General features: G+C 52.3%; 1 protein-coding gene across 4 annotated transcripts in view; it reads right to left on the bottom strand.

Moving 5' to 3' along the window:
* TNS3 (tensin 3) overlaps positions 1–26,469 on the bottom strand; it is a 228,205-nt gene that overhangs the window by 34,325 nt on the left and 167,411 nt on the right. For all 4 annotated transcript variants that reach the window (XM_067745699.1, XM_067745698.1, XM_067745696.1 and 1 more), the window contains 3 exons: positions 22,269–22,432; positions 21,174–21,300; positions 21,002–21,085 (listed from right to left, as the gene is read on the bottom strand). In XM_067745699.1, the coding sequence (XP_067601800.1) occupies positions 21,002–21,085; positions 21,174–21,300; positions 22,269–22,432 (375 nt within the window). The remainder of the gene's footprint in view (positions 1–21,001; positions 21,086–21,173; positions 21,301–22,268; positions 22,433–26,469) is intronic.

Here is a 26,469-nt window from a genome sequence, read left to right as displayed (position 1 = left end):
CAAAATGGGCTTTGGAGTGAGCTCTCAGGAAAACAAACTCCATCCTTCCTGCTAGACTTTAAGGAAGAATGGCATTGGCCCTGGAGGTCCTGAGGATACCTGAGACCCCCCAGAGCCCAGGGATGAGGGAGCCTGCACACAGAGCTGAGAAACTGGGGGTCAGGGTGTGAGGCCTCCTGACACCAAACTCGAGGCCGGAACTGCCCTCTGTTCTGGCCTCACTTACATTTCCGTTTTTTAAAAAACTGAGGTGGAACAGACATAACACACATTACCATTTTAACCATTTGTAAGTGTGCAGTTCAGGGGCATTAGGTACAGTTCACATGTTGCACCATCATCACCACCATCCATCTACAGGACTCTCGTCATCTTGCCAAACTGAAACTCCGTCCCCATGAAACAATGACTCTGCATCCCTCCTCCCCCAGTCCTAGCACCCACCCTTCTACTTTCTGTCTCTATAAGTCTGACTTCTCTAAGTACTTGATGTAAGTGGAATCACACAGTATTTGTCCTTCCGTGTCTGGCTATGTCTTAAAGGTTCATCCACGTGGCAGCATGTGTAAGAACTTCCTTCCTTTTCAAGGCTGAGTAACATTCCATCGTATGGATGAATCACATCGTGTTCAGCCCTTCACGATGGTGGATACTTGGATACTTGGGTGGATACTTGGGCTGCTCCCACCTTTTGGCTTCTGTGAATAGCTTCATGTCCTCCTTTCATGTTCCTTTGCCCAAGATTGAGTGGGGACTGGTTACTTGCACCAGAAAGCAGCCTCAGGGATACAAGAGCCTTGCCTCAAAGCTACTTCCAATCCAGCGGGAATCCAGGTAGACAAGAATGATTACGGCAGCTGTCAGGCTATGGGGAGAGATGGCGCCAGAGAGAAGAAAAGAGGCATTGACACAGGGAAGCTTTGCTTGGGCTGAGCCGAAAAAAAAAAACCACCAGAGGGAGTGTGTTCCAAGCAGAGGGAGAACCTGTATAACTCATGTGCAGAGTAAGGGGCTGATGAGGGCGACAGTGCGGGGAGCCACGAGACTCACCCAGGAACGGATAAACTGTCAGCAGGAGGCACAGAACATGCGAGATGAGGCCCGATCTATCTTGGTGAAGATGCTGTACCCATGACCCCCGGTTGGTTAGAAGTCTTAGGTTCTCAGAAAAACCGCTTTCTTCCTTCAGGCAGAGTCCCCAGTGGCTCTGGCTTTCCTCTGGAAATGGGACATGGCCTTCATGCTAAACTTTGTCCTGGATCTTCTAAGGACAGAGCCATCAGCCTGGAGAAGATGGCTGACACAGGAGCCCTGAAGCGTCTTCATCGGGATGAGAGCTTCCTCTCATCAGGACCGTACCATGGAGACTTAAAACCACGTTCCAACAGAGGGCCAGGGCTTAAAACCCTCCTGTAATCTCACAGAGTGTCTTGTGAGTGGAAAGCCCTATTTCCTGTGGAAGACTTAAAGGCATCCAAGACATCCTCATAGGATCCTCACCTCTCAGAACCCCTAGGGCACCAGGGGGACCCGCATCCATTAACCTCCCACCCTACACAGTAACTGGGGCCCTAGGCGGCCAATTTCTCCCCTAATTTCAGAAGCCAGAAGTCTGCTGTTTTCCAGAGATTATCACTGCTCAGGTTCTAAAACCAGGTCCCTTCCCAGGCAGTGGTGTCTTCGCCCGGTCCTTCTAAATCACCCCGATTACACAACGTACGTAGCGCCGTGAACCCCTCGTTAGGTGGGCACCAGCCCTCTCAGTTCACACGGGCGGCTCGCTGCAGTACACGGCACTGCTGCGTAATTTAACCTGGATTTTCCCAACGTGTGCAGAAACAGCAAGCTTTCTTCATAAATTACCAAGACACTACTACTAATTACTACCTGGGGGGTACCTAACAGGCTTCCTCGGCGCTTGAAACAAGCCCTCAGGGGTATCATGTCCTGGGCAGACCCAGGAAGCTAAGGCTCAGGGCGTGCTCTCACTTACACCCGGAGCGCACACTGTTTCCTCCTTCTAGTGGCCCAGAGATCCACCTGCCTTGGATTCAATGTAAGAGACCCTCTCTCGTTCCCAGGGTGGGCATGGCGTCTTCCCACAGGACAGGGCATCTTCCAGAGGAGGCGGCGCTGAGGGACGGGTACAAAGGGGCTGGGTGTCCCTGGCCCGGTGGAGCCGGGTCCGTGCTGCCCCTGACCCCGCAGGAACGTGAACCGATGGTACCCCTTCCACGGGGCTGGGGCGTGCTCTGGAGAACTCGTCATCAGGGGTCACGGCCTCCCCACAAGATGACCGTGGGACGCCACTCCCACTTCCTGTCCAGGAGATTTCTGGGGCTGTGGTCTTGGGACTGAGCCTCCCCTTCTTCCCTCTGGGCAGTGAGGTGGCAACAGGTGGCATTCTTTGGTTTTCATCTTTTTATTATAAAACTCTGCCCATGTGCTACCTCAACCCCACCTGCTCTAGGAAACAGGATTCTGTCCCGAGCTAAGGCTTCACATTCCACACAAGGATCTGATTATGGAAGGCCTTCTACTAAATTCCTCTTCCTCACTAACTTTGTTATGTATCTCCTGAACTTGCGTTGGATGTTTCAGGCGTCTGTGCATCCCTTCTCCAACCAGCCAGTGAAGTCCCTGCAGTGAGACGCATGCCTGCTTCACCTTGGTTTCCACAGTCACCCAGCACATGGTAGGTGTCTGTGCGGTAAACGTTTACCACATTAGCAATGCCGAAAATAATAATGTTGGGGACTTGTGGTTCCGGCCAAGATGGAGTAGCCCCACTCCCCCCCCGGTCCTTGAATTTACCACTGCAGCCCTGGACATCACACAACCACACGCACAGGGAACTCTGACAGATGGAAAGAAGGACCTGGGCACCTGGGGAGGTGAGGAAGGACACCGTGGTGAGTTCCTTGGTTTCCTTACTGCCTCCCATAGATCCCAGAACTGTCAGACAAAAGCAGCTCCAGGAAAAGCCTGCTCGTCTAGCCAAAGATCCAAAACCAACCCATCCGAAAAGAGCAGCCTAACAGCAGAAAACCTTTTCGGCAATACCTGTCCTATTCCAACCGAACACCCACAGGACCCCCATCCCCCAATGCACAGGAGGAGGTGGCCCTTGACCTCCGCACCAGGCAGGTGTCAGCTGGGCGCAGGGTGAGCCAGCCTCCTTCCCCACCCAGCCTCAGGCCCCAGTGCAGTTGTGCGAGCAGACGAGCTGCATTTGCTCCTCGCCTGTGTCAGCAGGGCCAGCGGGAAGGTGCAGCTAAACATCGAAATGTCCACGTGGCCCTGGAACTGCACCTGGGCAGGAACACCGCCTAAAACGAGAAGACGGGATGAAAGAGAATCGAGAGCTCACAGCACGGTATCAAAAAAGTCCAGGGTAAAACCTAAAAGCCACTCATCACACCAAGAACCAGAACGTGAACAGGCATCAGAACCTACAGGACAACTGGAAAACCGTGGGAGCTTCTCAAAGCGACTGCTCTGAGACAGAGGGACGGCTGGGTGACATCAGGTCTACTCCTACCAACAGACGCACCAGGTAGGGACCCCGAGACCCGCACCTTCCAGGACCAAATCTTGTCCTGGGGGAGACTCTGCTCTCTCACCTTCTCAGAGCTGTCAAGGAGCCCCATGGCATTCTAGAAGCTTCTCTGTGTACACTCAGTCACCCAGGAAAGCCAGCTGTCCCAAGATGCCTGGGTCCTCCACCCAGTTGTGTCCTAATCATACCCTAACCCCAGTCCTTCCAACTCATTCCGCTGTCTCCCACTCCAAGTTTGTAAAATCCTACCACATGCCCTCCCTGCGGCTAAGCAGTCTCAGATATCAGAGAACACTGCTCCAGGCCACAAGTTCCCTGGTATTTAGTGGCAGAACTGGAAGCTGAACTGGTTCCCTGAATTCCACTTCGTCCAGTGCCCTTAAACTTCCATCTGCAGGATAAAGTGGGTGATGGCCCTAAAGGAGGAAACAGGAGCGTAGTCTGTGAAAGGAGGTCTTCTGGAACCCAGCTCCTCTGTGAACTGGGACTCAGTTACCTTTAAGTCACAACAGAATGCCTGGTATAAAGACTGTCTCAGGGGCCTTCTGCAAAGTGGGTGGGACCGGGGACTCAGAACCAACCCTGGACGCGCCAATGATGGCTGAACACCAGCTTCCACGTCACTTAACACCTTTCAGCCACACACACAAAACCACCGTCACCAGCCAACCTGATTCCAACTCACCTGAGTGGCTTTACGCCTTTGGATGTTATTTTACTGTTTTCTTAAAATATAGGGAGGGGAAACTGAAGGGTAGGAGAGAAAAAAGACAACGTAGGCGACAGTCAGGACGACGGTCAGTAAACACTTCTTAATGTGTAAGCTGCTTGCCTAGAATTTATGTTGATCATCAAACCCAAGTCCTACTTTCTTCATGCTTTCAGAGCAATGCTGCCGTGGCTACAGGTGCAGACCTGAATGTCCACGACTTGTAAATCACAGATTCTCAAAGATGTTTTAAAATCCCGCTTGTATCATGCATATCAACATTCTTTACAAAGAGAACGATAATGGAAATCAGAATAATAGCTGCTTTTCGCTGAGTACCTACGACTACATGCCAGGCGCTGTGCTAAGCTATACGCAGCCATCATCTGATTTATCCTCAGAAAAAGGTTTCCATGTGCAAATTTATCACCCCAATCTTATGGACGTGGAAAGAGAGGTGCTGAAAGGTGAGGTGAAGAAACTTGTTCAAAGGCAGTCAACTCACAGTTCTTTCCACAAGACACCCTTGCCCCGCATTAGGGAGATCTCAAAGTCAGGAGCCTTAATGTAACAGGATAACCGTGTCCTAAAGTCACTGCCTTTTGCCTCCAAGTATAGCGTAACGCTACCTCGGAGGAGCCTGCTGTGCGAGTTCCCCGCGTGCAGAGAAGGCTCGGGGCCTTTGGGAGTAGTCTGCAGCCCTGGGACCGCAGCTCCCACTTAGAAAGAGCGTCTGTAGGAAGCGCCCCAGAAGCCGGCTCCTGGGATCCCACCAGCCACCGTCACCCACAGAGGAAGAGAAAGATCTCTCTCTCCTGATAGAAACGGACCAAAACTCTCTTAAATACACCTTCGGAGTTGGAAAAGTATTTCCATCCTAACCAGATAATTTGTAACATACTGATATACATACGGAATTCATGGAAAACTACTCTCGTGTATATACTGCACTAGAATGTCAGGAAACATTTGAACAGACAGTATCATCCACTCAGCTGCGGAGAAACCTCCCAGTCCTAGAAGGGAGAACTTACAAGACTTTCAGGCCGGAAAAAGTGAGCAGGCAGACCGCTCACTGGCCTGGGCTTCCCTTTCTTAGAGGGAGTGTTCCTCTGTCTCCCTCTTGATCACCCTCATCCTTCCAGCTAAGACACACACACAGCGCTGTGTCAGCCCAGGGTCAGCACATGCTGAACACCAGCGGGATCCTCAGGCACAGATGCCCCAGGGTGGCCACCCTGATCCAGGCACGTGCCACCCTCAGAGGCTGGGCCCATGGTGCTGGCCCGGCTCACCTCGGACGTTTCAGAGGTAAGATGCATGGAAGGGCCCAGACACTCTACCGTCTGGAAGCTCTGCTAATACTGTGGGCAGGTTATTTCAGTGACCGTGTGTCTTGTTTCACAGTCATGGATTCTGAAACCCTCCCTCTGATTGTTCCGAGAGTGGGCAACACAACGGGCAAACTCATTCTGAAACCCCAGCTTTGCTCCTGAGGCTGGCTTGCTGCATTTAGTAAAAGCACTGCTTCCCCTAAGAAGCAGGGGCACCTGGGAACAGCCTCGGGGCCCTCTGCCCTCGGGGCAGCCCGAGATCCCTCACGGGCTCTGGGGGTGGACGGACGGCCCTGGAACCGGGCAGGCAGGCTTTCTCGGTTTCAGCAAAAGAATGTGCTGTGCTGGGAAGCAGCCCCGGCTCCGGAAAGCCGCACATCTGTACACCAGGCTTTCCTCTGCCCCAGTGAGTCTCGGCAAAGACAAAGCATGGCTTTCTCCTGGAAGGAGGAGCCCTCCAGGCTCTGGGGCTGCGGCGCTTTGTCCCACAGCCTTCGGACCTGAGGGCTGTCCTCAAGTGACAGGAGACACTGGAAGGGTCACCCTCCTCCCAAGTCCGGTCTCCCCTGCTTCCTGGCCCTGGGACTCTGCATCCCACCTCCTCCCACTACCTCCGTCCCCGTCCCCTCCCCCCCCCACCACCCCAGAGATCAGGTTTCAGCAGCATCGCCCCGGAGACGTGGCCAGAGGCTGTGGAGGAGAGCTGGGGCTGAGCGCGGCGCTTACCTGGGCACCTTGGGGTGCTGGTCAGTCCATAGACGGGCCCGGGAGGTCAGGGGCCGGGCGGAAGGCGCTCCCAGGGCTGTCCCCAGCGGCGTCCCCCACCCACCGGGGCAGGGCGACTCTGGGTTCCGGCGTCCCGGGGGAATCGGGGCGGGACGCGGAACGGCCGCCTCTGAGGAGGCCCATTCAGAGGGCGGCAGGGAAAGAGCTCGTCCGGGGAAAGAATCCGGGCTTGCTGGGCGGCCGCTGGCTGTCGCGGGCAGCCTGCCCACTGAGTGCCTCCAAACGGCAGTGGCCCCGCCTTGCTCTGCTGCGCAGTTTGCTTCCTTTTCATTTCTTTTCCCCTTTTCCCCTTTCCCTGCCTCTAATCTCTTGCAAACTCCCAGCTGAAACCCTCTGCAGCTTAGTTTCAGCCCCAGACCCAGCACTACTCAAGGGACAAGCAGCTTGCGCGCACGCGCGGGGCTGGAGACTCCTGGGGGTCGCCAGCACCCCCCAAACCGCCCCCTCAAGCGGGCCTCCTGTCCAGGATCTGCGCCTCAAGAGGCATCTCCCCCAAAGGCAGACCTGCTTCCCCGGGATCCAATGCTCACAAAAGAGAAGCTTCCGCAACCGCCGAGTCCCTGGTCAGCTCCGCACTCCACCCCTGCCAGCCAGGGTCCACGCCCCGTCCCTTCCCCCCGGGGCAGGGGCATTGCCTCTCCTCCGCCCCAGTCCCCAGCCCCACGGCCTTCACTCCATCCCCTGCCCAGGGCAGCCTGGGGGACCTTCCTCTTGTCAAACCCTGCAGGTTTTCTTCCTGGCCGCAGCGGCTCCCATGCCCTACCACTCCCAGTTTGCAGAGTCTCTTTTCTAACCACGTAGCCTGTTTCACCTGGCTGGTAGCTTAGTCCACCAACAGGCTGTTGGTGGGCCTAAACACATTCTATCCCTTTCTTCCCTCTTCTCTGCTCATGTTCTTCCGTCTCTCTGAAAGGCCAGCCCCACCATGCAGCAATCTGGTGGACTCCTATATACTCTTCAAAGCCCGTTTCAAATGATCCCACATTTTTATAAGACTTGGGACACTATCCCCCTCATTCAGGTGAGTCCACGCTCTGTCCCTCGTGACCTGAAATCTGACAGTAACAAATCTCTATAGCAGAGTAGAGAGGCTCTGTCCCGTGTGTGGCTTTTGCGGCCGAAGCTCCAGGCAGTAGATACGTGCATTACTAGGTTTACACCCACCAAGCGCAGCAGGGAGTGGGCACTCGCCTCTTGCCTCTCCTGCCTTTCGGGTTGGGCACCGTCCCACTCATCTGTTAAATCCTGGTGCTTATGTCACCTACCCTAAAGTCTTCCCTGAAAGAGAAGGCCCCACATCCCTCCCGGGAGGCCCCTTTCCTGCTCACAGGCTGGCACTGGCACTGCCTCCAGCACACCACGATGGGACCAGGTGCCTGCAAGCAGGCTTCCAGGACACGCTCCAACCACACTGTGCGGAGTCACACCCGCCCCGCCCTGGTGCGACCCTCGGACACACTCATCAACCCGGTGACAGCTGACAGGTACACGCCTCTCAGCAGGAGAGACAGGCATGCCTGGGACCTGCAGGCTACCTCTCTAAGTTACAGGCCAAGAAGATCGCAAGGACCCTCTGCTCCAGAGGTCTGAGCAGGGCACACCCTCCAGCCTGTTTATGTGCCAGCAGGACAGTGGCTCCTGCACAGGATCTGTAGGAAATGCCACAGCCCAGGGCAGCCCCAGCCAGCGGATGGACAGGCCTCTCCCGTGGCCCACCGCTCCCTGAACAGAGAGGAAGGCGGCCGTCTGGCAGCCAGGCCCAGGAAGGACAGTGACGCAGCAGCGCTCCCCAGGGTGGGTCCTTCCCTTCATGCCGGTGGACTCTGTGGGCCTGATGAGTCTGGGGCAGCCCATGGCCGGGTGGAGGGGAAGAATGCCGCCTGCGCGCTGCAGCATCTGTGACCAGGACAACTCCGGTGGGGATTTACAGGGACTTCACAACCTTCTGGAGATCTGTCCGCCCCTTTGCCTTCTCTCATGCTTAGCTGGAGCTACAGGGAAAAAGATTTCGTGCTTGTGCTGCAAGTGGCAGCAATTCTGATGAAAAGTCACATTCGGAAAACTCTTCCCCTAAGACTAGGCTGCCCCTACCTAGCACCTAGGATCTGGGTCAGCGGGAGCTGGGTACCCATGGGTGCTCACACCTGCAAGGTCACCCACGTACCCCTAGTGGAATCTTGGATCAAGTGCAGACACGGACTGTCCATTGTCAGCAATGCCAACCCTCCCCTGCACACGTCGTGCCGGCCACCGAGCCATCGACCCCTGCTGCCGTCCTCCACACTCCTAGAAGCCGTGTGCCTGCTTCCCTTTAAGTAAAAGGTGTCTCTCTCCTACTCACTCACTTATTTACTCAATTATGAGAAAACAGCACAAACTTTCATGTCGAACCTTATCTATGTTAGATGCCGGGACGTACTGATGAGTGAAACACAGACAGACAATAGTTTGGAAGCTACAGAGGGAGAGGGACATAACCCCAATCCAGGCCCCCGTTTCCTGCAGGCTGGGTCCTTACGGAGCCCACCCCACTGGGAGGCACATCCCAGGGCGGGTGAGGGCCGGCGGGCTGTCCCAGGGACGGCCTGGGACCCGCTCCACCGTGGCAGGCGGGGCCGGACGGTCCTCCGACACACTGCACGGTCATGGCCGCATCACGGGAGGTGACCGCGGAACCGTGAAACACTGCTGGGGAGGGAAGGGGCGGAGGGCAACTATGGGGCAGGAGGGCGAGACCTGGGCTGCCGTGAGAGGAGCGAGGTGGCAGGGCAGAGAGAGAGGCGACGCGAGTTCCTCTTCCGGGGGAAGCCTCAGAAAGCCTTAGCCATCTGGGATGTGAGCGGGAGGGCAGAGAAGCGTGAGGTGAGCCACGGACGCCAAAGTGATGGCTAAAGCACCTGGAAGGGCACGGGGAGGCCAGCAGGGTCCCCCTCGACGGCCCCCTCTTGCGTCTCCAGAGGGGCGTGTGCCGTCCAAAGGCACCAGCTGGTCAGTGTCTTCCAGCCCCCCAGCCCCTGATGGGCCTGCCGGCCTGACACGTCCTTACGGGGGGCCATGTTATCACCTCTCAGCACTCCGTCCCGCCCAGCGTGCACTCAATGACACGGAATCCAGGGCCGCTGCTCCCCCAACAATGGGGTATCTGCAGGGTCTCCCTTAGGACTCGGTACGTGACACAGCAAAGGAAGCTCAGAAGCCTTACGAGGAAGCTGCTTCAGAGAAAGGGGGCCATGCAGACAAACTGTGGGCTTCCCCCGCGTACACAGGAGGGCAGGGCGGGGACCACCGAGAGGAGATTCCCAGGGACCTGCGCGTCTTCAGCACAGGCTCTGCCCTAGTGAAACAGAACGAGAAGCGATCTTAGAAAGACCCCGAATGACCAGTACATCAGACAGGGATCCTCAGGGCCACTCTGACACCCTCCTGCTGCTTTCCCAGGCATTACGTGCCCGCCAGCACCCAGGGAGGCACTGCTCTGGGCTTCTTAAGGTCCAATTCAATGGTCTGCTTTTGCAGAGAAGAAATTAAAGACAAACCCAAAAAGCCATCCCCCAGGACCTCAGTTATACGCTGACTTCACAGCAGCCCAACCTCACACTCCTCCAGGAAATCTAACTGTAACATCACACGGTCCGTCTGTCCCAGTGCGTGACCCATGGAGACCTGAGGACACACGACATTCACCCCAAGATGCCCAGCAAGTGCATGCCGGGCCCTGGAGCATAGGAAAGGTTTTCCTTTTCGTCAAACTATGGAATTCTCATATTCCCCTGGCTTTTGTGTTTTCTATAAACTTGCTCTTTCTCTACACAGGCACCTATGTAAGTGCACGGCACGTGGTAAGAGCTCAAAAAGCAATGAATTCCTCAGTCCGAGCATGACTGTGAATATATACATCCAAGGTGCAGCTGAGTGCTATGCAATATGTATATGCAAAAACATACCAGCCCGTGACAGGATCTCAACCAAACACAAAGCTTCTTTACCTCATCACGGTGGTTTGGCCGGTGCCCCTCTCCGTCAAGGAGGCACCCTAATCTGGGGGTACCAGCTTCCAAAGGCACTGAGCCGGGTGGACCACAGACAGTAACCAAGGGTGAGAGGCAGACGGCAGATTTAAATCTTCACCCTTCTCAGGTCTCCTAATCCAAAATCTTCCCACGTGTATCCAGCAGAACGTGGAGTTTTCACCGGGACTGCCAGCCTGAGGTGACGAGAGTCACAGATTCATTTACCTCACACCATGCTAGGAATCCAGGCAGGGCAGGGGAGCGCCTTTGTAAGGAAAGGAAGAACTGCAAGCGGCAGGGGGTGAGTGCTTCCAGTAAGAAAACACCTCAACTGCTACCGACCAAGGCTGCACGTGCATTTTCTTTCAAGTCGTTCCCAGTTCTCAGAGGCGTCCTATCCCCATTCAGAGGGAAGGTGAAAACACACGGGGCCCGAGTGGTGGCTGGGTCTGCAGGCCTGCAGCCCACTCCAGGGCCGAGACCCACCCACGTCTCCAACCCCGGGGCAGAGCACAACTTTGATAGACAACGAGGCTTTGGAAACGCTTTAATGACAAAGTGCGTTGGGCATTTAAAAACTATATGGCAAGACAAGTCTCTGGTACATTCTCACGTACGTTATCACATACAAATCAATGTACATTTGGTACATTACCATATATATGTAAGCTGAAATCTACCTTCATTTCTAAGAGATGACACCATGCACAGTGCTGCTATGATTATTTTGGCTTAAGTTTAAAAAATGTCTTAAGAGGTCTGCAACTTGTACGAGAGGTGTATAATGGCGACTGTGGGCCCACATGTGTCTGTCACCAAGTCTAGGGCCTGGTCCCAGGTTACTGGCCTGCGGGGCTCAGAATCAGGACAGCAGCAAAAACCCCATTGGAAGCACATCAGAATAACTTTTACACGCTGAGATTCGAGAGCAGTCCACCAGAGGGGGGACGAAGCGAGCTGATAAATAAATTTAGAGGGACTTCCCTAGTGGCGCAGTGGTTAAGAATCCGCCTGCCAATGCAGGGGACACGGGTTCGAGCCCTGGTCCGGGAAGATCCCACACGCCACGGAGCAGCTAAGACCGTGCACCACAACTGCCGAGCCTGCGCTCTAGAGCCCGCGAGCCACAACTCCTGAGCCCGCAGGCCACAACTACTGAAGCCTGTGCGCCTAGAGCTCGTGCTCCACAACAAGAGAAGCCACCGCACTGAGAAGCCCAGGCACCAACACGAAGACCCAATGCAGCCAAAAATAAAAAAAATAAAATAAAAAATCTAGAGAAACAAAGACGCCTTTAAACTCAGAGCACGCAAACAAAAGATGCATTCAACGCGGTTGGGAAATCATCGGCTCACGTGGGGACACTTCCAAGCCTGCCTGTTTGGTGGATGAGGTGTCAGCACAGAATGCCAACATCTTGTATGTTCTGAGCTTCATCCCACTCGAGTGAATGAGTGCTCTCATCTCTGCGGACTACTGCTCACTGCACATGCACAGGCCAGCACTGCACACTGAGCTCCAGCAGCCCAACACTGATGTTTATTTTTAAATATAGTCTGAAGCTATCAACCTTCCTGTTTTCCATTTTCTAAATCTGGGGCAGCAATGGGGGTAGTAGCAATAGTTACTAACCATGTCAGTCACACGGGGTCACGTTCACCAGCAGGCGTCCTTTTGCACAAATCGGAGGGCAAAGTGTATCCCATGTGTATACAGATGTGGATATTCCTATACGTAGTTATACACACATATGTACCTAAATATAAACATGTTAGAAATACATATATAAATGTATGAGCTTTGTAGGTTCTGCAAAATTCAAAGTCATCAGGGACATCTATAAATGTCACACACGTTCACATTCAGTACACGCTTTTATTCCTATTATAAACACTCTCGTTAAGTTTGTAAAATTTCAAAAGAAAAACTGAGCTGGGTCCAGGAAGAAAGGGGAGGTCTGGTAGAAACATTTTACAATGTGTCAAGCTTTGAAGAAGGACAACTTTTTTTTTAAAACAAAAATAAAGCATTGCCTCAAAGTAACCTCTCTCTTTCTCTCTCTCTCTCTCTCTCCCCCTCTCTCAACAAGACTTTCCTGGATATCCCTTTTCTTCCTCCCTCTGGCAAAACATCACCCATTTCTACCCTTTGAATCCAACTCCAAGAGGTCGCGACAGCACTAAGCAAACCCTGTACCCCTCAGGCCAGGGCCTCCTTCCTGCCAGTTCAGAGTAGCCCTGGGTCAGAGGTCTTCCTCCACCTTCAGTCCCTGCCCACAGCCCCAGGCAGGGCCCTGAAAACACCAGTCCTTCTCTCCAGAACAAGGGTATATGAACTAGAAGCTGCAAAATGTATAAAGGCCTTCTCTTTCAGTAAACTAACGTTACAGGTAATGGTGCTCATTGAAGCCAAAAGTCCCCAAATGTTCCCTAAATCCCACTTGTAAAACCGTCAGGGCAAGACAATGTTCTGGAACTAAATAAAGATGACGGTCCTCCACGCAATGAACCGTTCACTTCAAATCGGTCACTTTATGTTACGTGAATTTTACCTCAACTAAGAAAAAGAATCTCTTATGGATTAGTTGGAGGCTGAGATATAGCAGAAACAAATTTTTAATGAAACCTTTCTTCATATTTTTTTCCCATTTATTTTGAAAATATCGTCAAGACTCCTTAGCCTTTCAGCTACGAATAACAGTAATTTATATCTTGAACTTCACAATTTTCTCTCTTTTGCCTTCATGAGGATTGAGATTAAATGACCCCTTTACTTAAACTCTTACTAATATTTTTGTTTTCAAGAAACACATTTCCTGCTGAGGCTCTAAGATGTTCTGCGCCCAATTCAATGTTGGGGGTGGTTCCCCACACCAACAAGCAATGCTCCGACACCAGCCGGGGGTCCTACAGTTCAACTCAACTCTACCTGGAGACAGCGTCAGAGCCCACAGGCTAAGGGCTCCGTCCCACAGGACTGCCCTCCCTTCAGACCAACCGGCTATATAGATCAGAGGTGGTCACGACCCCTTCCTCAGCTTCCAATAATTTGCTAGAGTGGCTCAGAGAACTCCGAGAAACATTTTACTCACTAGATCAACAGTTTATTCTAAGAGGCTATAACTCAGAACAGCCAGACGGAAGAGATGCACGGGGCAAGGCATGGGGAAGGGCGTGGAGCTTTCATGCTCTCTCCAGGCACCCCACTCTCCCCAAATCTCCACATGGTCACCAGCTGGGAAGCTGCCTGAACCCTGTCCTTTTGGGTTTTTCTGGAGGCTTCATTATATAGGCAGGATCGAATAAATCACTGGCCACTGGCGACTGATTCAACTTCCAGCCCCACTCCCCTCCCTGGAGGTCAGGGGGGTGGGACTGAGAGTTCCAACCCTCTAATCACAAGGTTGGTTCCCCTGGCAACCTGCCCTCCATCCTTTCCAAAAGTCACGTCATTAACATGACAAACATCGTTATGCTCTAATCACTTAAGAAATTCCAAAGGCTTTAGGAGCTTGGTGCCAGAAATAAGGAAAACCAAATATATATTTCTTTTTACAAATAAGAGTATCACAGACTCACATCTGGCATTTCTAAGGATGGTGGCCCCGGAGACATGTGTTTCCTGGGGTGTCATGTAGGCTGTGTCAGGGATGCACTGAACATACAGTCCCGAGGGTGGCCATTCCAGGCTCCTCCTCGAGGGTCCCAGGTGGGTAGAACCTGCTGTCTCTCCCCATGGAGCTCACGGTCCAGCCCCTGGTGCCAGCTGTCCTCCCAGCACCTACCGCCGCCCTGCCATCTCCCCCCGCTACCCGTCCCCAGTCCTTCAAGTTACGGCCTCCTCTTCTAGTTACAACACACTGCTAGGAGAACTCAGCAGTATGTGAATTCATATTTAAGTATTCATTATTTGAGTAAACATTTAAATATCCCTCACTCTCCTGGGGCAGGTACCGTAATTTAAAAGAGGAGCTTGCCAGGCCCAGGCCCAAGGCATCAGGAGCACATGCTGGGGAAGGGCAGGCTACTCTGGGCTCTGGTCCACCCATCACCAACCTCAGCTTGCTTTGTTTACTTTGCTTGTTTACTGCAGAGGTGAGGGGTTGGTATGAGCCGCCTGTGGCAGCGACGAGCCAGGCAGGCTCCCGGGACCCCTGGCACTGGAGTCTGGGGGCTTAAACTAAGTGCCACAGGACCTGGAGGGACACAGAACAGGATGTGTGCTACCCAGAGCAGAGGGCAAGAGCTGCAGGCAAAGGTGCACTGCCAGGTTCCAGGGGATAACATGGGCCTCTCCTGAGACAAACTCTCCCTCCCTGACCAAACCGGAGATAGGGTCCTGGAGCCTCGATCTTGGCCTTTGATGTCTGTCCTCGGAGGGCCCCGCCTTTAGCAAGGATTCTGCTAAGTCATCCCCCCTGCCTGCTCTCTGATCAAGTTCCTCAACTCCTCCTTGATGTCTAAGCCCTCTGCCTGTCCTCAGCAAGATCCTGTTGGGCCAGTTTGGCAAGAATGTCCCTTCCTTGATGCTCCTTAGTAACTTTTCATCCCCTGACCCTGTCACTGCTCTTTGGCTGTATCTGCTGCATTAGGATTTGAGCTCAGCTCCTTCCCCTGCTGCAACAGTACCAAATAAAATCTGTCTCTACCACCTTTCACTGGTGTCCTGCTCTGTTTCTCCCCGACATTTGTCTGCTGGTTGTCTGGGAAATAACCCGACACACCTGGGTTTACACTGACTAAGCGGGTACCTAGTTCAGTTTGATGTAATAAGACACACAGAGGAATTTTATGTAGTTAGTGTTGTACTAACTGCACACTAACTAAAGGAAGCCAGAACATAGCTGCCGTCGTAATATTAATAGCAACGAAGTCAGAAATCGTTACAAAGGCCCCAATCCATTCTGCTAGGGTCAGCTGATCACACCACCTGCATCTCCCACAAATCCAACCCGCCTCCTCCCACCATTTCTGAAATTGTTTTGATGCTCTACCCCACTGCCTACTCCGACTCCGGATCAATGCGTGAAAACAGAAGTCTGAGCAGTTGTCTCCCCGTCTCAAGACATACCCCATTCTTCTGTGGCTGCAGAGAACAGCTGTGGCTGGGCCTTCTCTCACCCCTCCACTGCCCTCCAGAGCCCCGTCTCCATCCCGTCCTGGTCCGCAGTACCCTCTGCCACAAGGCCCGCCCCTGCTGTATTTCCATCCCAAACGCCCCCCTCCATTCACCTAGTTAGCTCCCACTTACCCTACTCGCCCGTCAAACCCTCAGACCTCCTCACCAGGTAAACAACCAATGCAAATTGCCAGGGTGCCATCGTCCTGTCCTGGGCTCTTCCCTGTCGTGGGATCACTGGGCGCATCCCTGCTGTACCTACTGCCCTTCCAGGAGGGCAGGCCTGGGTGTCTGGGCTCACACCAACCCAGCAGAGCACTGCAGAACAGAAGTGCTCAATAATAAACACGGGCAGACTGCACCCAGGTCCACTCCACACCAAGTATTCCTGCATTTTATACTTTCACTTTTCATTATAGAAAATTCCAAAACATACGAAAGGAGACAGAGTAGTATGATGAACCTCTGTGAAGACGTCACCAGCTTCAACTACTGTCAACTCACAGCCAATAAATACTGTTTCAACCACAGCCACACCATTTCCCCCAATGGGATTTAAATTAAACTTTTAATGTTGAGATCATGGTACAGTCACACGGAGATCCCCTATACTCTTTATCCAGTTCCCCCCCATGGTAGTATCTTACTAAGCTATAGCAGGATGGTGATATTCATACAGTCAAGATAGAGAACATTCCCACCCCACAAGGACCCCTCCACTCCCCCTCCACCTTTACCCCCTCCAAACTCCTAGGAAACACTAATATGTTCTCCATGTCTATAATTTTGCCATTTAAAGGATATTACGTTAAGTGGAACCATGCAGGATGTAAACTCTGGGGAATGGCTTTGCTCTGAAGATTCACCCAGGTGTGGCACCACCGCTGCATCAACATTCTGGTTCCTTTTCATGGCTGAGCTGTGTTCCATGGTGTGGATGGACTGCAGTCTATTTATCCACCTGCTGAAGGACACCCAGGTTGTTTCCAGTTTGGGGCCATTTAGAATAAAGCTGCTATAAACATTTCTGTTCAGGTTTTTGTGTGAGTGTAAGTCTATTTCTTTGGGACAAAAACCCAGGAGGGCAACTGCTGAGTCACATGGTGGTTGCATGTTCAGTTTCTTTAAGAAACGGCCAAACTCTTTCCCAGAGAGGCTGCACCATTGTCCGTTCCCACCGGCAGTAAATGAGAGTTCCAGTTTCTCCACATCCTCACCAGCATTTGATGCTGTCACTATTTTTATTTTGAACCTTTCTGACAAGTCTGTAGTGATGTCTCACTGTGGCTTTAATTTGCATTTCACTGAAGGCTAACAATGCTGAACATCTTGTCGTGTGATTATTTGCCACCTGTACATCCTCTTGGGTGAAACGTCTCTTCGCCTCTTTTGCCCATTTTCTAATTGGATTTTTTGTTTCTTTACTGCTGAGTATTCACAGTGCAAATATTTACTCCCAGTCTGTAGCTTGTCTTTTTATCCTCTTACAATGTTCTTTCCATAGCAAAAATTTTCAGTTTGAATGAAGTCTAATTTATCAATTTTTCCTTTTATAGATCATGCATTTGGTGCTAATCTAAGAGCCTTTGCCCAGCCTGGACCCCAAAGATTTTCTCCTATTTTCTTGGTAAAAGTTTTACAGTTTTCCATTTTCCATTTAAGTTTTTGATCCATTATACATTAATTTTTGTATAAGATGTGAGACTTTGGTTAATGTTCTTTTTTCTTTTTTTTTTTTTCGCCTGTGGGTGCCCACTTGCTCCAGCATTATTTGTTGAAAAGGCTATCTTTCCTTTATTGACTTGTTTTGGCACTTTTTTCAAAAAAAATCAATTGGGCATATTTGTATGAGTCTATTTTGGGGTTTTTTATTGGTTTCTGGGTCTATCCCTCCACCACCACCACACAGTCTTAGTTACTGTAGCTATATAATAAATCTGGAAATTAGGCAAATCCATTCTTCCCACTTTATTCTTTTTCAAAATTGTCTTAGCTACTCAAGTTCCTTTGCCTTTCCATATAAATTTTAGAATTATCTTGTCTATATCTACAAAAAAAACCTTGTCAGGAATTTGATAGGAATTGTGTTAAAACTATGCATCAGTTTGGGAATAAATGGCATCTGTACCAGGTTGAGTTTTCCAACCCATGAACATGTCTCTCCATTTATTTAGATATTCTTTTATTTCTTTCATTAACACTGTGTAGTTTTCAGCATATAAGTCTTGTACATGTTTTGTTAGCTTTATACTTTAGTATTTCAATTCTGATCTATTATAAATGACACTGTATTTTTATTTTTTTATTAACATTTTTTTTTTGATGTGGACTATTTTTAAAGTCTTTATTGATGCTTCTGTTTTTATGTTTTTGTTGTTTGGCCGCGAGGCATGTGGGATCTCAGCTCCCTGACCAAGGATCGAAACTGCACCCCCTGCATTGGGAGGCGAAGTCTTATTAACCACTGGACCACCAGGGAAGTCCCGACACCTGTATTTTAAATTCAGGTTTCTACATGTTTGTTGCTACCATATAGAAATATAATTGATTTTTGAGTGCTTAATATCCAACAACCTTGCTGAATTCACTTATTTGTTCCGGGAGGTTTTTTAGTAGATTCCTTAGAATTTTCCCCATGGACAATCATGACATCTGCCAAAGGGACAGTTTTACTTCTTCCCTTCCAGTCTGTTATCTTTTATTTCCTTCTCTTGCATGGTGCCCCTGGAGAACTTTCAGCGTCATGTGGAGCAATAGTGGTGTTAGCTGTAGGGTTTTTGTAGATGCTCCGTTCTATTTTGCTGGGGTCTTTAGTCATTAATGGGTGTGAATTTTGTCAAATTCTTCTTTTGCATCTATTGACATCATGTGATTTTTCTTCTTTCTCCAGATAATACAGTGGATCGCACTGATGGATTTTCAAATATTGAATCAGTCGTGCATCCCTGGAATAAGTCCCACTTGGCCATGGTGTATACTTCTTTTTATATATTACTGAATTCTATTTGCTTCTATTTGGTTAAACAGTTTCGTGTCTATGTTCATAAGGGATAATTAGTCTATAGTTATCTTTTTTGCCATTGCCTTTGTCTGGTTTTGTTATCAGGGCAACATGACCTTCAAAGAATGAATTGGAACGTGTTCCCTCCTCATCTATTTTTTGAAAGGGATTATGTAGAATTAGTGTTAATTCTTCATTAAATATTTGGTAGAATTCCCCAGTGAAACCATCTGAGCCTGGAGATTTCTTTTTGGGGAGTTTTAATAAATTACCAATTCAATTGCCTTAATAGTTACAGGGTATTCAAACGGTCTGTTTCACATTGTTTACAATTTGTGCTTATCATTAAACACTACATACGTTGTCTGTAATATTCCCTTATTGTCCTTTTGGCTTCTACAGGGTCTTCAGCAATAGCCCTATTTCATTCTGATATTAGCATATGTGTCTTCCCTCTCTTTTGTCAGTCTTTCTAGAGGTTTGTCAAATTCTTTGATCTTTTCCAAGAATCAGCTCTTCGGGTTATTTTCTGTTTCCCCGTTTATAATTGCACTGCTCTCTGCTTATATTTTTAGAAGAGGGGTGAATGTAGTCCCTAAGTGTGAGCCACCACCATCGCTGTGCCTCAGGGGTCAGCCACCACCCACCCCTCGACTGTGCACAGCACACGGGGCCCCCAGCCAGTGCTGTGTGTGTGTCTCCGAGCTCCCCCTGGGCTAACGTCCTCAGGGACTGCCGAAATGAAAACACGGAAGACTCGGAAGGTGTTCTTAAGATTAAACGGCTCCAATTTCACATGTTTGCTTTTTGTATCTGAAATCAAAGCCCTACTTCTTCCAAGCGGACACCTGCACACCCAAGTTCCTTAGACACACTGGCTGCACAGACGCCTAATCCACACTGGATGTGCAGGGCCGCACAGTCACACACGGACATGCTGGCCCACGCAGCCCACGTCTGTCCCAGGGCCTGATGCTCCAGGCCAGGACGGTCACCCCGCGGCGCACACAGGGCACGCCGAGCTCGTTCAGCCCCCAGGCCCTTCTCAAGTTCAGGAAGGGCTTGTGACCTCCACCCAAGGGCCCTAGCGGCCCACATTCGGAGCTGTTAGTGAGTCTGAAGGTTTTCTCTGGTACTTTCCTTCCTCAAGCTTATCATCCACCCTCTACTGCTGTCACCAGCATGTTTCCAGTGAACCTGGTCTTGGAGTGGTGGGATCTGACTGAATTCCGTGTCAGAGGCTGGGCTCTAGCCGGAATCCACTAAATACGTTCAAATTAGCCATGAATCGTGGTCGACTCCGGGAGGAGGGGGCTGTGTGGAAATGGAGGCATGGCCCTCTGCTTCTATCTAAATTATTAAAACACAGAAGAACAGACACACGGCTTCACGTGTGTGAGTCCGTGCACCACACACACAGGAACACAGGCACTTCTCATGCTGTGCTCCTACGTGTACAAACAAATGCACCAACACAGCGCACGTTTCTTCTTACCCTTCATTTCAGTTACACCTGCTAAGAAAGACGCGCAGTTTAATTCTATGCTAAAAGCAAGCATCTTTGGGAAGAAAACTGGCCCTTCTCTTAAATGACACATGGATCTCGTTTTCTCTGGAAAAAGAAGGAAAATGGAGCTAGCTGTCATCACTACAACCTCCCCTGCGTAAGAGGTGGGATTTAAATACAATGTCTGCTTCCCCCTCCCCCAAAAGTGCATCTAATGAGCAGAAGTGGGAACCCTCACTCAGCTTCCCCAGGGCAGAAAAGCAGCCGCATAAGGAATCCACAGTTACAGAGAAGAGCGATTTTAAAGTGTAAGTTCAGCTTGAGCTACGTCCCCTCCCCTCCTGCCCGGGGCCAGGCCCGTCCTGGACTCTCAAGGCAGGTGGGGAATGTCCATACCAGGAAGGGGTGCTGAGGAACCCACCACCGCTGCGTTAACTCCCTCTCCGGGGCCAGTGCAAAGACAAATTCGACCCCGCAAGTATGACACGTGCCCAGGGAGGAAGCAGACCCGTCCAGAAGCGGCCACTCGCTGGGGAGATCCAGGATGGTGGCCGAGAATGTAAGGGGCCAGGACAGGTCTGTGTGAGCGGGCGAGGGCAGCCGTGCCACTCAGAGCAGGGAGCTCGCTGCTCTCTGTGGCCCCCACTTCCTCTGAAAAGGGAGGGTCGGGTGTTCCAGCTTCTTCTTTCAACTCCAAGTAATGCCACAGGGAGTTGAAAAGCACCGATGTTCGGCTGCTGAGAGCACCATGACCCTCCGCATCAACGCTTGTAAGTGCCCAGTGAGCAGAAGAAAACAGAAGCACACCTGCAGGACGCCAGGCAGAGAATCAACACCACTGCTAACCCCAGCGGACTGCACAACAGTGTCCCTGCACCTTCCCCAGCCAGAGCCGCATTGCTGAGATGTGACACAACGTGGAAATATTTCTGCATGAGGGGACATCCAGAGCGGAGGAAAGGAGGTGGGTTTCTTACCAGGAGCTCCTTTGTACAGACCGCTGGGGCTGCCCATCTGCGGCCCGGATGGGCTGAACGGAGGATAACGTGGTCTTCTTGTCACTGGAAAGAGAAAGCAGAGTGACGAGCTGTTCCCCTCCGCTCCCTCAAGGGGTGGTATTGCACGCTACGAGCTCTGCTTCTTTCTTACCATACGGCGTTTCTGGAGACACAGGAAATGCTGGTGTGGGAGAGATGGACTCACTGCCACTGCTGGTTGGAGAGAAGATCCTGCCGTCGATCACACCCAGGTCTGGGGGATACGTGGTGATCACCGCCTGAAATCGGCAGGGGGCGTTGGTTAGGTGAAGGCCACTCCCAGACAGCTGGGGGCCCCTGGCACCCACTGAGCCAACCCTTGTCTGAGACTGGAGACAGGAGGCAGCCATGGAAAACTGGAAGAAGCTTCAATAACAGTCAAGGTAGAGGGAAGTGTCTTGTGGTCAACATTACACAGCTCATAAGTGGAGTTAGCAGAGAGTCTGTGCAGCAGAGGGAAAGTGAGCGTTAAGTGAAAAAGGCAGGGTAAGTGTGTCCACAGATACGCAAAATACCCAATGAATTAAAAACACAGGCACAGAAAAGAGGCTGGCAGGACGTAGCCCAGATATTAGCACTGGTTCTATGTGTGTGTGTGTTAAGACTACTGGTGACTTTCTTTTCTCGTCTATTCTAGGTTCCAACTTTTCCACCATGAGAGTCAATGAAACCCTAATTTCAAAGGGTTCATCGTTTGGGGGTTTGCCAACCTGTCTTACTTCAATTCTGAATAAAAGCCTTAAGTACGCCTCCCCAAAGATGCTCTGTAGATCTCCCCACGGAGCACACATCCACGCGGACCCGCTTTCTTCCTCCCTCCCGGGGACGCCGGGAGGCCTTGGGTTGGGGACTTGGGGTCCTTTGCGATGACTTCTGTTTGCCCTTTGCTGCCGCCGTCCAGCCATGGAGCTCTGAGACCTCTACCCTCACGACCCACCTGCATGCTGGGCCCCTCATCCCCATTCTACAGATCAGAACACAGAGGCTCAGATGACCGCAGTGAGTGAGGTGCACGTCCGCACGGCTCTCTCAGGCGAGCGGGGATCCCACCCAGGATCCCGGCTGGTGCACAGCTGGGCTCCCCCCAACACCGCCTGCCTTCAGGGAGGAACGCCATGTGTGAGACGGGGGCGAAGGCGGGTGGGGAACTGAACTGGTGACTTGGGACGGGGCTCAGGCCAGGCTCTGGGGGGCGGGGTGCGTATACCTCCTTGGCGTTGTCTGAAGAGAGAAAAGGCGCCAGGCCTGGGGCCTGTTCCGCACTGGTAGTCTTGCCCCAGCCGCATGTGGAGAAGGCTGGCTGCTCCCCAGCATTGCTGTCATACTGCTCGAGGCTCAGCTTCCGGAATCTTCCGCCCAGCAGCTCGTCACCTGTTAGGAGAGAGACACGTGGGCCGCAGGCGTTTTCATCATGGAGGAGAGCATTGACCCTCAGTTAAAACTGACTTTAAAACTTCTCAGAGGCATTCTTTGTTTTATTTTTTCCAGTTCCAGAACATTTTCATCACCCAAGATGAAACCCCATCCACGCCCATTAAGGGGAGCGTTCACTCCCCGTTCCCGACCCCCAGCTCCTGGCAACCACTAAGTTACTTTCCGCCTCTACGGATTTGCCTATTCCGGACACTTCATGTACACGGAATCACACACTCCACGTCCTTTGCTGTCTGACGTCTTTCACCCAGCGTGACCCTCTCAAGGCTCATCCTGTTACTGTGTGAACTGGCCGTTGTCCACGTTCCTGGCTGTTTCTCCCAGCGTCAGCTCCACCAGGGAATCGTGCCTGGCCGGTTCCCCAGGGCCCGGCACACAGGAGGTGCTCAGGAAGCATAAGGAACAGAGAAAGGCTGGGACCCAGGATCAAGGCTTCTTTCCCCTGGCTAAGCGAGCAAGACAGATTCTTGGTGGTGGTCAAGCTTCACAGAACCCAGGGTGGGCCCCCTGACGGCCACAGGCCCTGGGACTTAGTCTGAGACCTCTGCCCGCATAATCCGTCTTCCCCTTCTCAGGGCATCTGCGGTCAACTTTGGGGTCACAGTGCCTGCACCTTGCCTTATGACCGCCAAGGAGGTAACGACCACTCAGACCAGAGACACAGAAATCTTTCCTTGAGTCACAAACATAAATACATATCCATTTACCTACACAAATGGTCACCTTCTTGATACGTTGTCCTGCAACTTTAAAAAAAATTGTATCCGTTCTTTGTGACCTCTATGAATCACCTATTTGTTTATGCTCAATCCCAGTATACAGGTATAGTGATATCAGAATTGTTAACCTGTACACTTTTTATTTCCAAGCGTCAGAGATACTTTGTATTTCATAGCTGGTCCACACTGGTTGCTCAGGGGAGCCACGGGGGCTGCTGCACGTGGACGTGCAACCGAGGGCATCCTCAGACTCACGGGGCAGGGAGGAAGCAGCCCCGGCGAGCCGGCCTACTCCCTCCGGAACCGGCTTCTGGGCAGGACCAGGCACTAGGACGGCACCCAGGGCTCTGGGATACGACCAGGCTGGGTGTGACCTACAGCATGCCAGAGCTGTGTGCGAGCCCTGTCTGCCCGCGCCCCGTCAGGGCCAGAGTGGCCCGAAGGCCACACCACCTGCAGAGCTTCAGGGCTAAGTGAGGACCCTGCACGTGACAGCTTGACACTTAACAGCAAGAAATCCTGGGGGGAAAAAAAGCTTAATTCAAGCACCAACAGTCGGCATTCACTGTCCCACTGTCCAGTGCAAGAAATGTCACAGATCCTCAGCCCTGCTCCAACCAACTAAGATTCACTTTATGGGGGATGGGGGAGGGGTCGGGGGCTGCAATCGATCTGTGGACTCTCACGACTGGTGGTTTGGGAAACCTGCTGCAGGCTGTTAGGATGGCAATGTTTCTATCGATGATATCCTCTGAAAATTCAGACGTGTTAAGGGTTTCCCCTACAGTTCAGATTTAAGCGATGTAATCCCTACAACTGTGACGGTCACGATGACACTGCATTTAAAGGTGGGGTTTAAATTACCAATGGCTCATCTGGAGAGACTCTGCCCGCGGCTGTGAACACGCTGTCACGTGAGCACCCCGGCAAGCGTCGTGCCCCTCCCTCAGCAGGGCCTTTCAGAAGCTGCGTGGAATTCAAAGGCTGCCGCATGAAGGGAGCTCCGTCCACAGAGGGAGAACACTCAACAGCTGTGCCCAGTGAGGAGAGGAGTGCGACTCCTTCGCGGGTGCCCCCCCCCAAACCCTCCAGCTTCCCGAGGGTCCCTTCCTAGGACAGAGGCCAGCCGGGCATAGCCCTCCGTGTCACACAGGAGGACATCTGCTGGGTGCCATTCAGCTGGTGACCCAGCGGGCGAGATCTAAACCCGGTCTCCGAGTGGCCGGCACCTCCCAGAAGAATCCTTCCACCCCTCCTGACATCCTTCCTCCGTTTCCAACAGCTGCCCGCTAAGACCCGGCCTGGAGGGGCGAGGGGAGAGGGCATTAGGATTCGGGATTTGGAGGCTCGTGTCCACCCTCACCAGCTGGAGGACCAGCCGCAGGGCATCCTCCAGCCCCCGTTTCATTATGTGAAAAACGAGCACAATGCTCGCCCCCTTTTCTCCCCTGCAGAGAAAAACTGGGCTGAGGATGACATAAAATGGGTTTAACACATGCACACTGACACAGCGCCACCGCCGTCCTGCGGTCCTCTTCCGGGTCCCTCCTCGGGTTCCCGCCCTCCACGAGGCCGGCGCTGCAGGACCGGCCCGACGGCCACAGACCTGCCCCCGGATGGGCACCTGGAGCCACCGAGGGAGCGGGCGCCGGGAGGCGTGAGGCCGCAGGGAGAGGCTGGCCCCCCGCAGGATCGGGGCCCAGGCACGGGCTCGCGTGCTGTCACCGGGGCAACAAAGGTGCAGAGTGGGGACAGAAGGGGCCCGTGCGAGCCTGGCTGCCCTGAGAGGCGGAGCGCCAACGCCCTCCTCCAAGGCTGCAGGGGTTACACAGAGCACGGAGCACCTCATCCAAAGGAACACCTCCACCCAAATCGCGCACTGACACCTGCAGCCCATCACAGCCAAGAGATCCAGAGCCCGCACTGCCCCAAAGCCTTCCGGACAAGGATCTGGGGACGGGAAGACAGCTTCTGTTCAACATGCAGGATAATAAGTGGTGTTCTGTGGAAACAGCACATTGCCATCACTCCAACACGCTGTGTGGCGTGAAGCCCCAGAAAGGTGCGGAGAGTGTGGGCATGCTCCCCGACCTCAATGCCCCGTGACCTCAGCCCTGACCTTTGAACCAGAGGGTTCCAGGAACTGAAGCCCCATTCCGTGTATGGCCCTGCGAATAAAAACCAGCCAGCACAGCCTCGAGGATGTACTGCAAAGGCCCGGCTATAAAAACATGTCCAGGTGGCACCAGGGCCCAAGAGGGAATATGCAGAACTGAGGAGGGAGCTCCAGAGAAGGAAGCTTAGATTTGTTTTTTTAACTGAAGGACAGTTTACAATGTTATGTTAATTAGACTTTTAAAACCTCTCTTCAGGTTTCCTGTAACAGTCCAGTTTCAGAGTAGCCGGGGAACTCAGTCTGTCCTTTCAGCTGATTCGGAGCCACGTGTGGCCTCAGTCCTGGGCTTCCTCCAGATGAGGCCCTGAGACAGTGTCCGTGAGTGGCCCCAGAAACGTCCCTAGGGAACACAGGGGTTTGCAACCATTTCTTGATGTTCTCTCTCTCGGGCACAAATGAAGATAACAAAGAGACTTTTCTTCACTTAAAAATCTCTCCTGGGGCTTCCCTGGTGGCGCAGTGGTTCAGAGTCCACCTGCCGATGCAGGGGACACGGGTTCGTGCCCCGGTCCAGGAAGATCCCACGTGCCGCGGAGCGGCTGGGCCCGTGAGCCATGGCCGCTGAGCCTGCGCGTCCGGAGCCTGTGCTCCGCAACGGGAGAGGCCACAACAGTGAGAGGCCCGTGTAGCGCAAAAAAAAAAAAAAAAAAAAAAAATCTCCTGTAAAGTGTTCTTCGTATCAAATACCACCTCGAGTGCCTTCACTGAACCTAAGTAATAGGGCATGTGGTTCAGCAGCTAGGGGCTTCATTCTTCAATAATCATGGATCAATACTTCTCTGCTCCCCGGCCTGCAAGAGTGTGGTCACAGGCGGACATCGAGGGTCTATGCCAGGACCAACATTGAGAGCAGGCGTCGGGGCACGCACACAAGCTCCACAGGGGACCCCATTTCCAGGCTGTGACCTGCACAGAGCATCGCTCTCCCCGCAGAGTGTGTCTTCCCTTCCCAAAGAGGCAAAGATACAGGCACCACGGTCATCAGAGACCAGGCCCCGCAGGCAACAGACCCTGCCCTCCTATCAGACTGCAGTGTAGACAGGAGGGTCCCCAGCACCACCCCGACCCCAGGGTGATGC

The sequence above is a fragment of the Pseudorca crassidens genome, chromosome 8 (assembly GCF_039906515.1).
Source record: "Pseudorca crassidens isolate mPseCra1 chromosome 8, mPseCra1.hap1, whole genome shotgun sequence".
NCBI classification, from domain to species: Eukaryota; Metazoa; Chordata; class Mammalia; order Artiodactyla; family Delphinidae; genus Pseudorca; species Pseudorca crassidens.
This window is presented reverse-complemented; position numbering and strand designations above follow the sequence as displayed.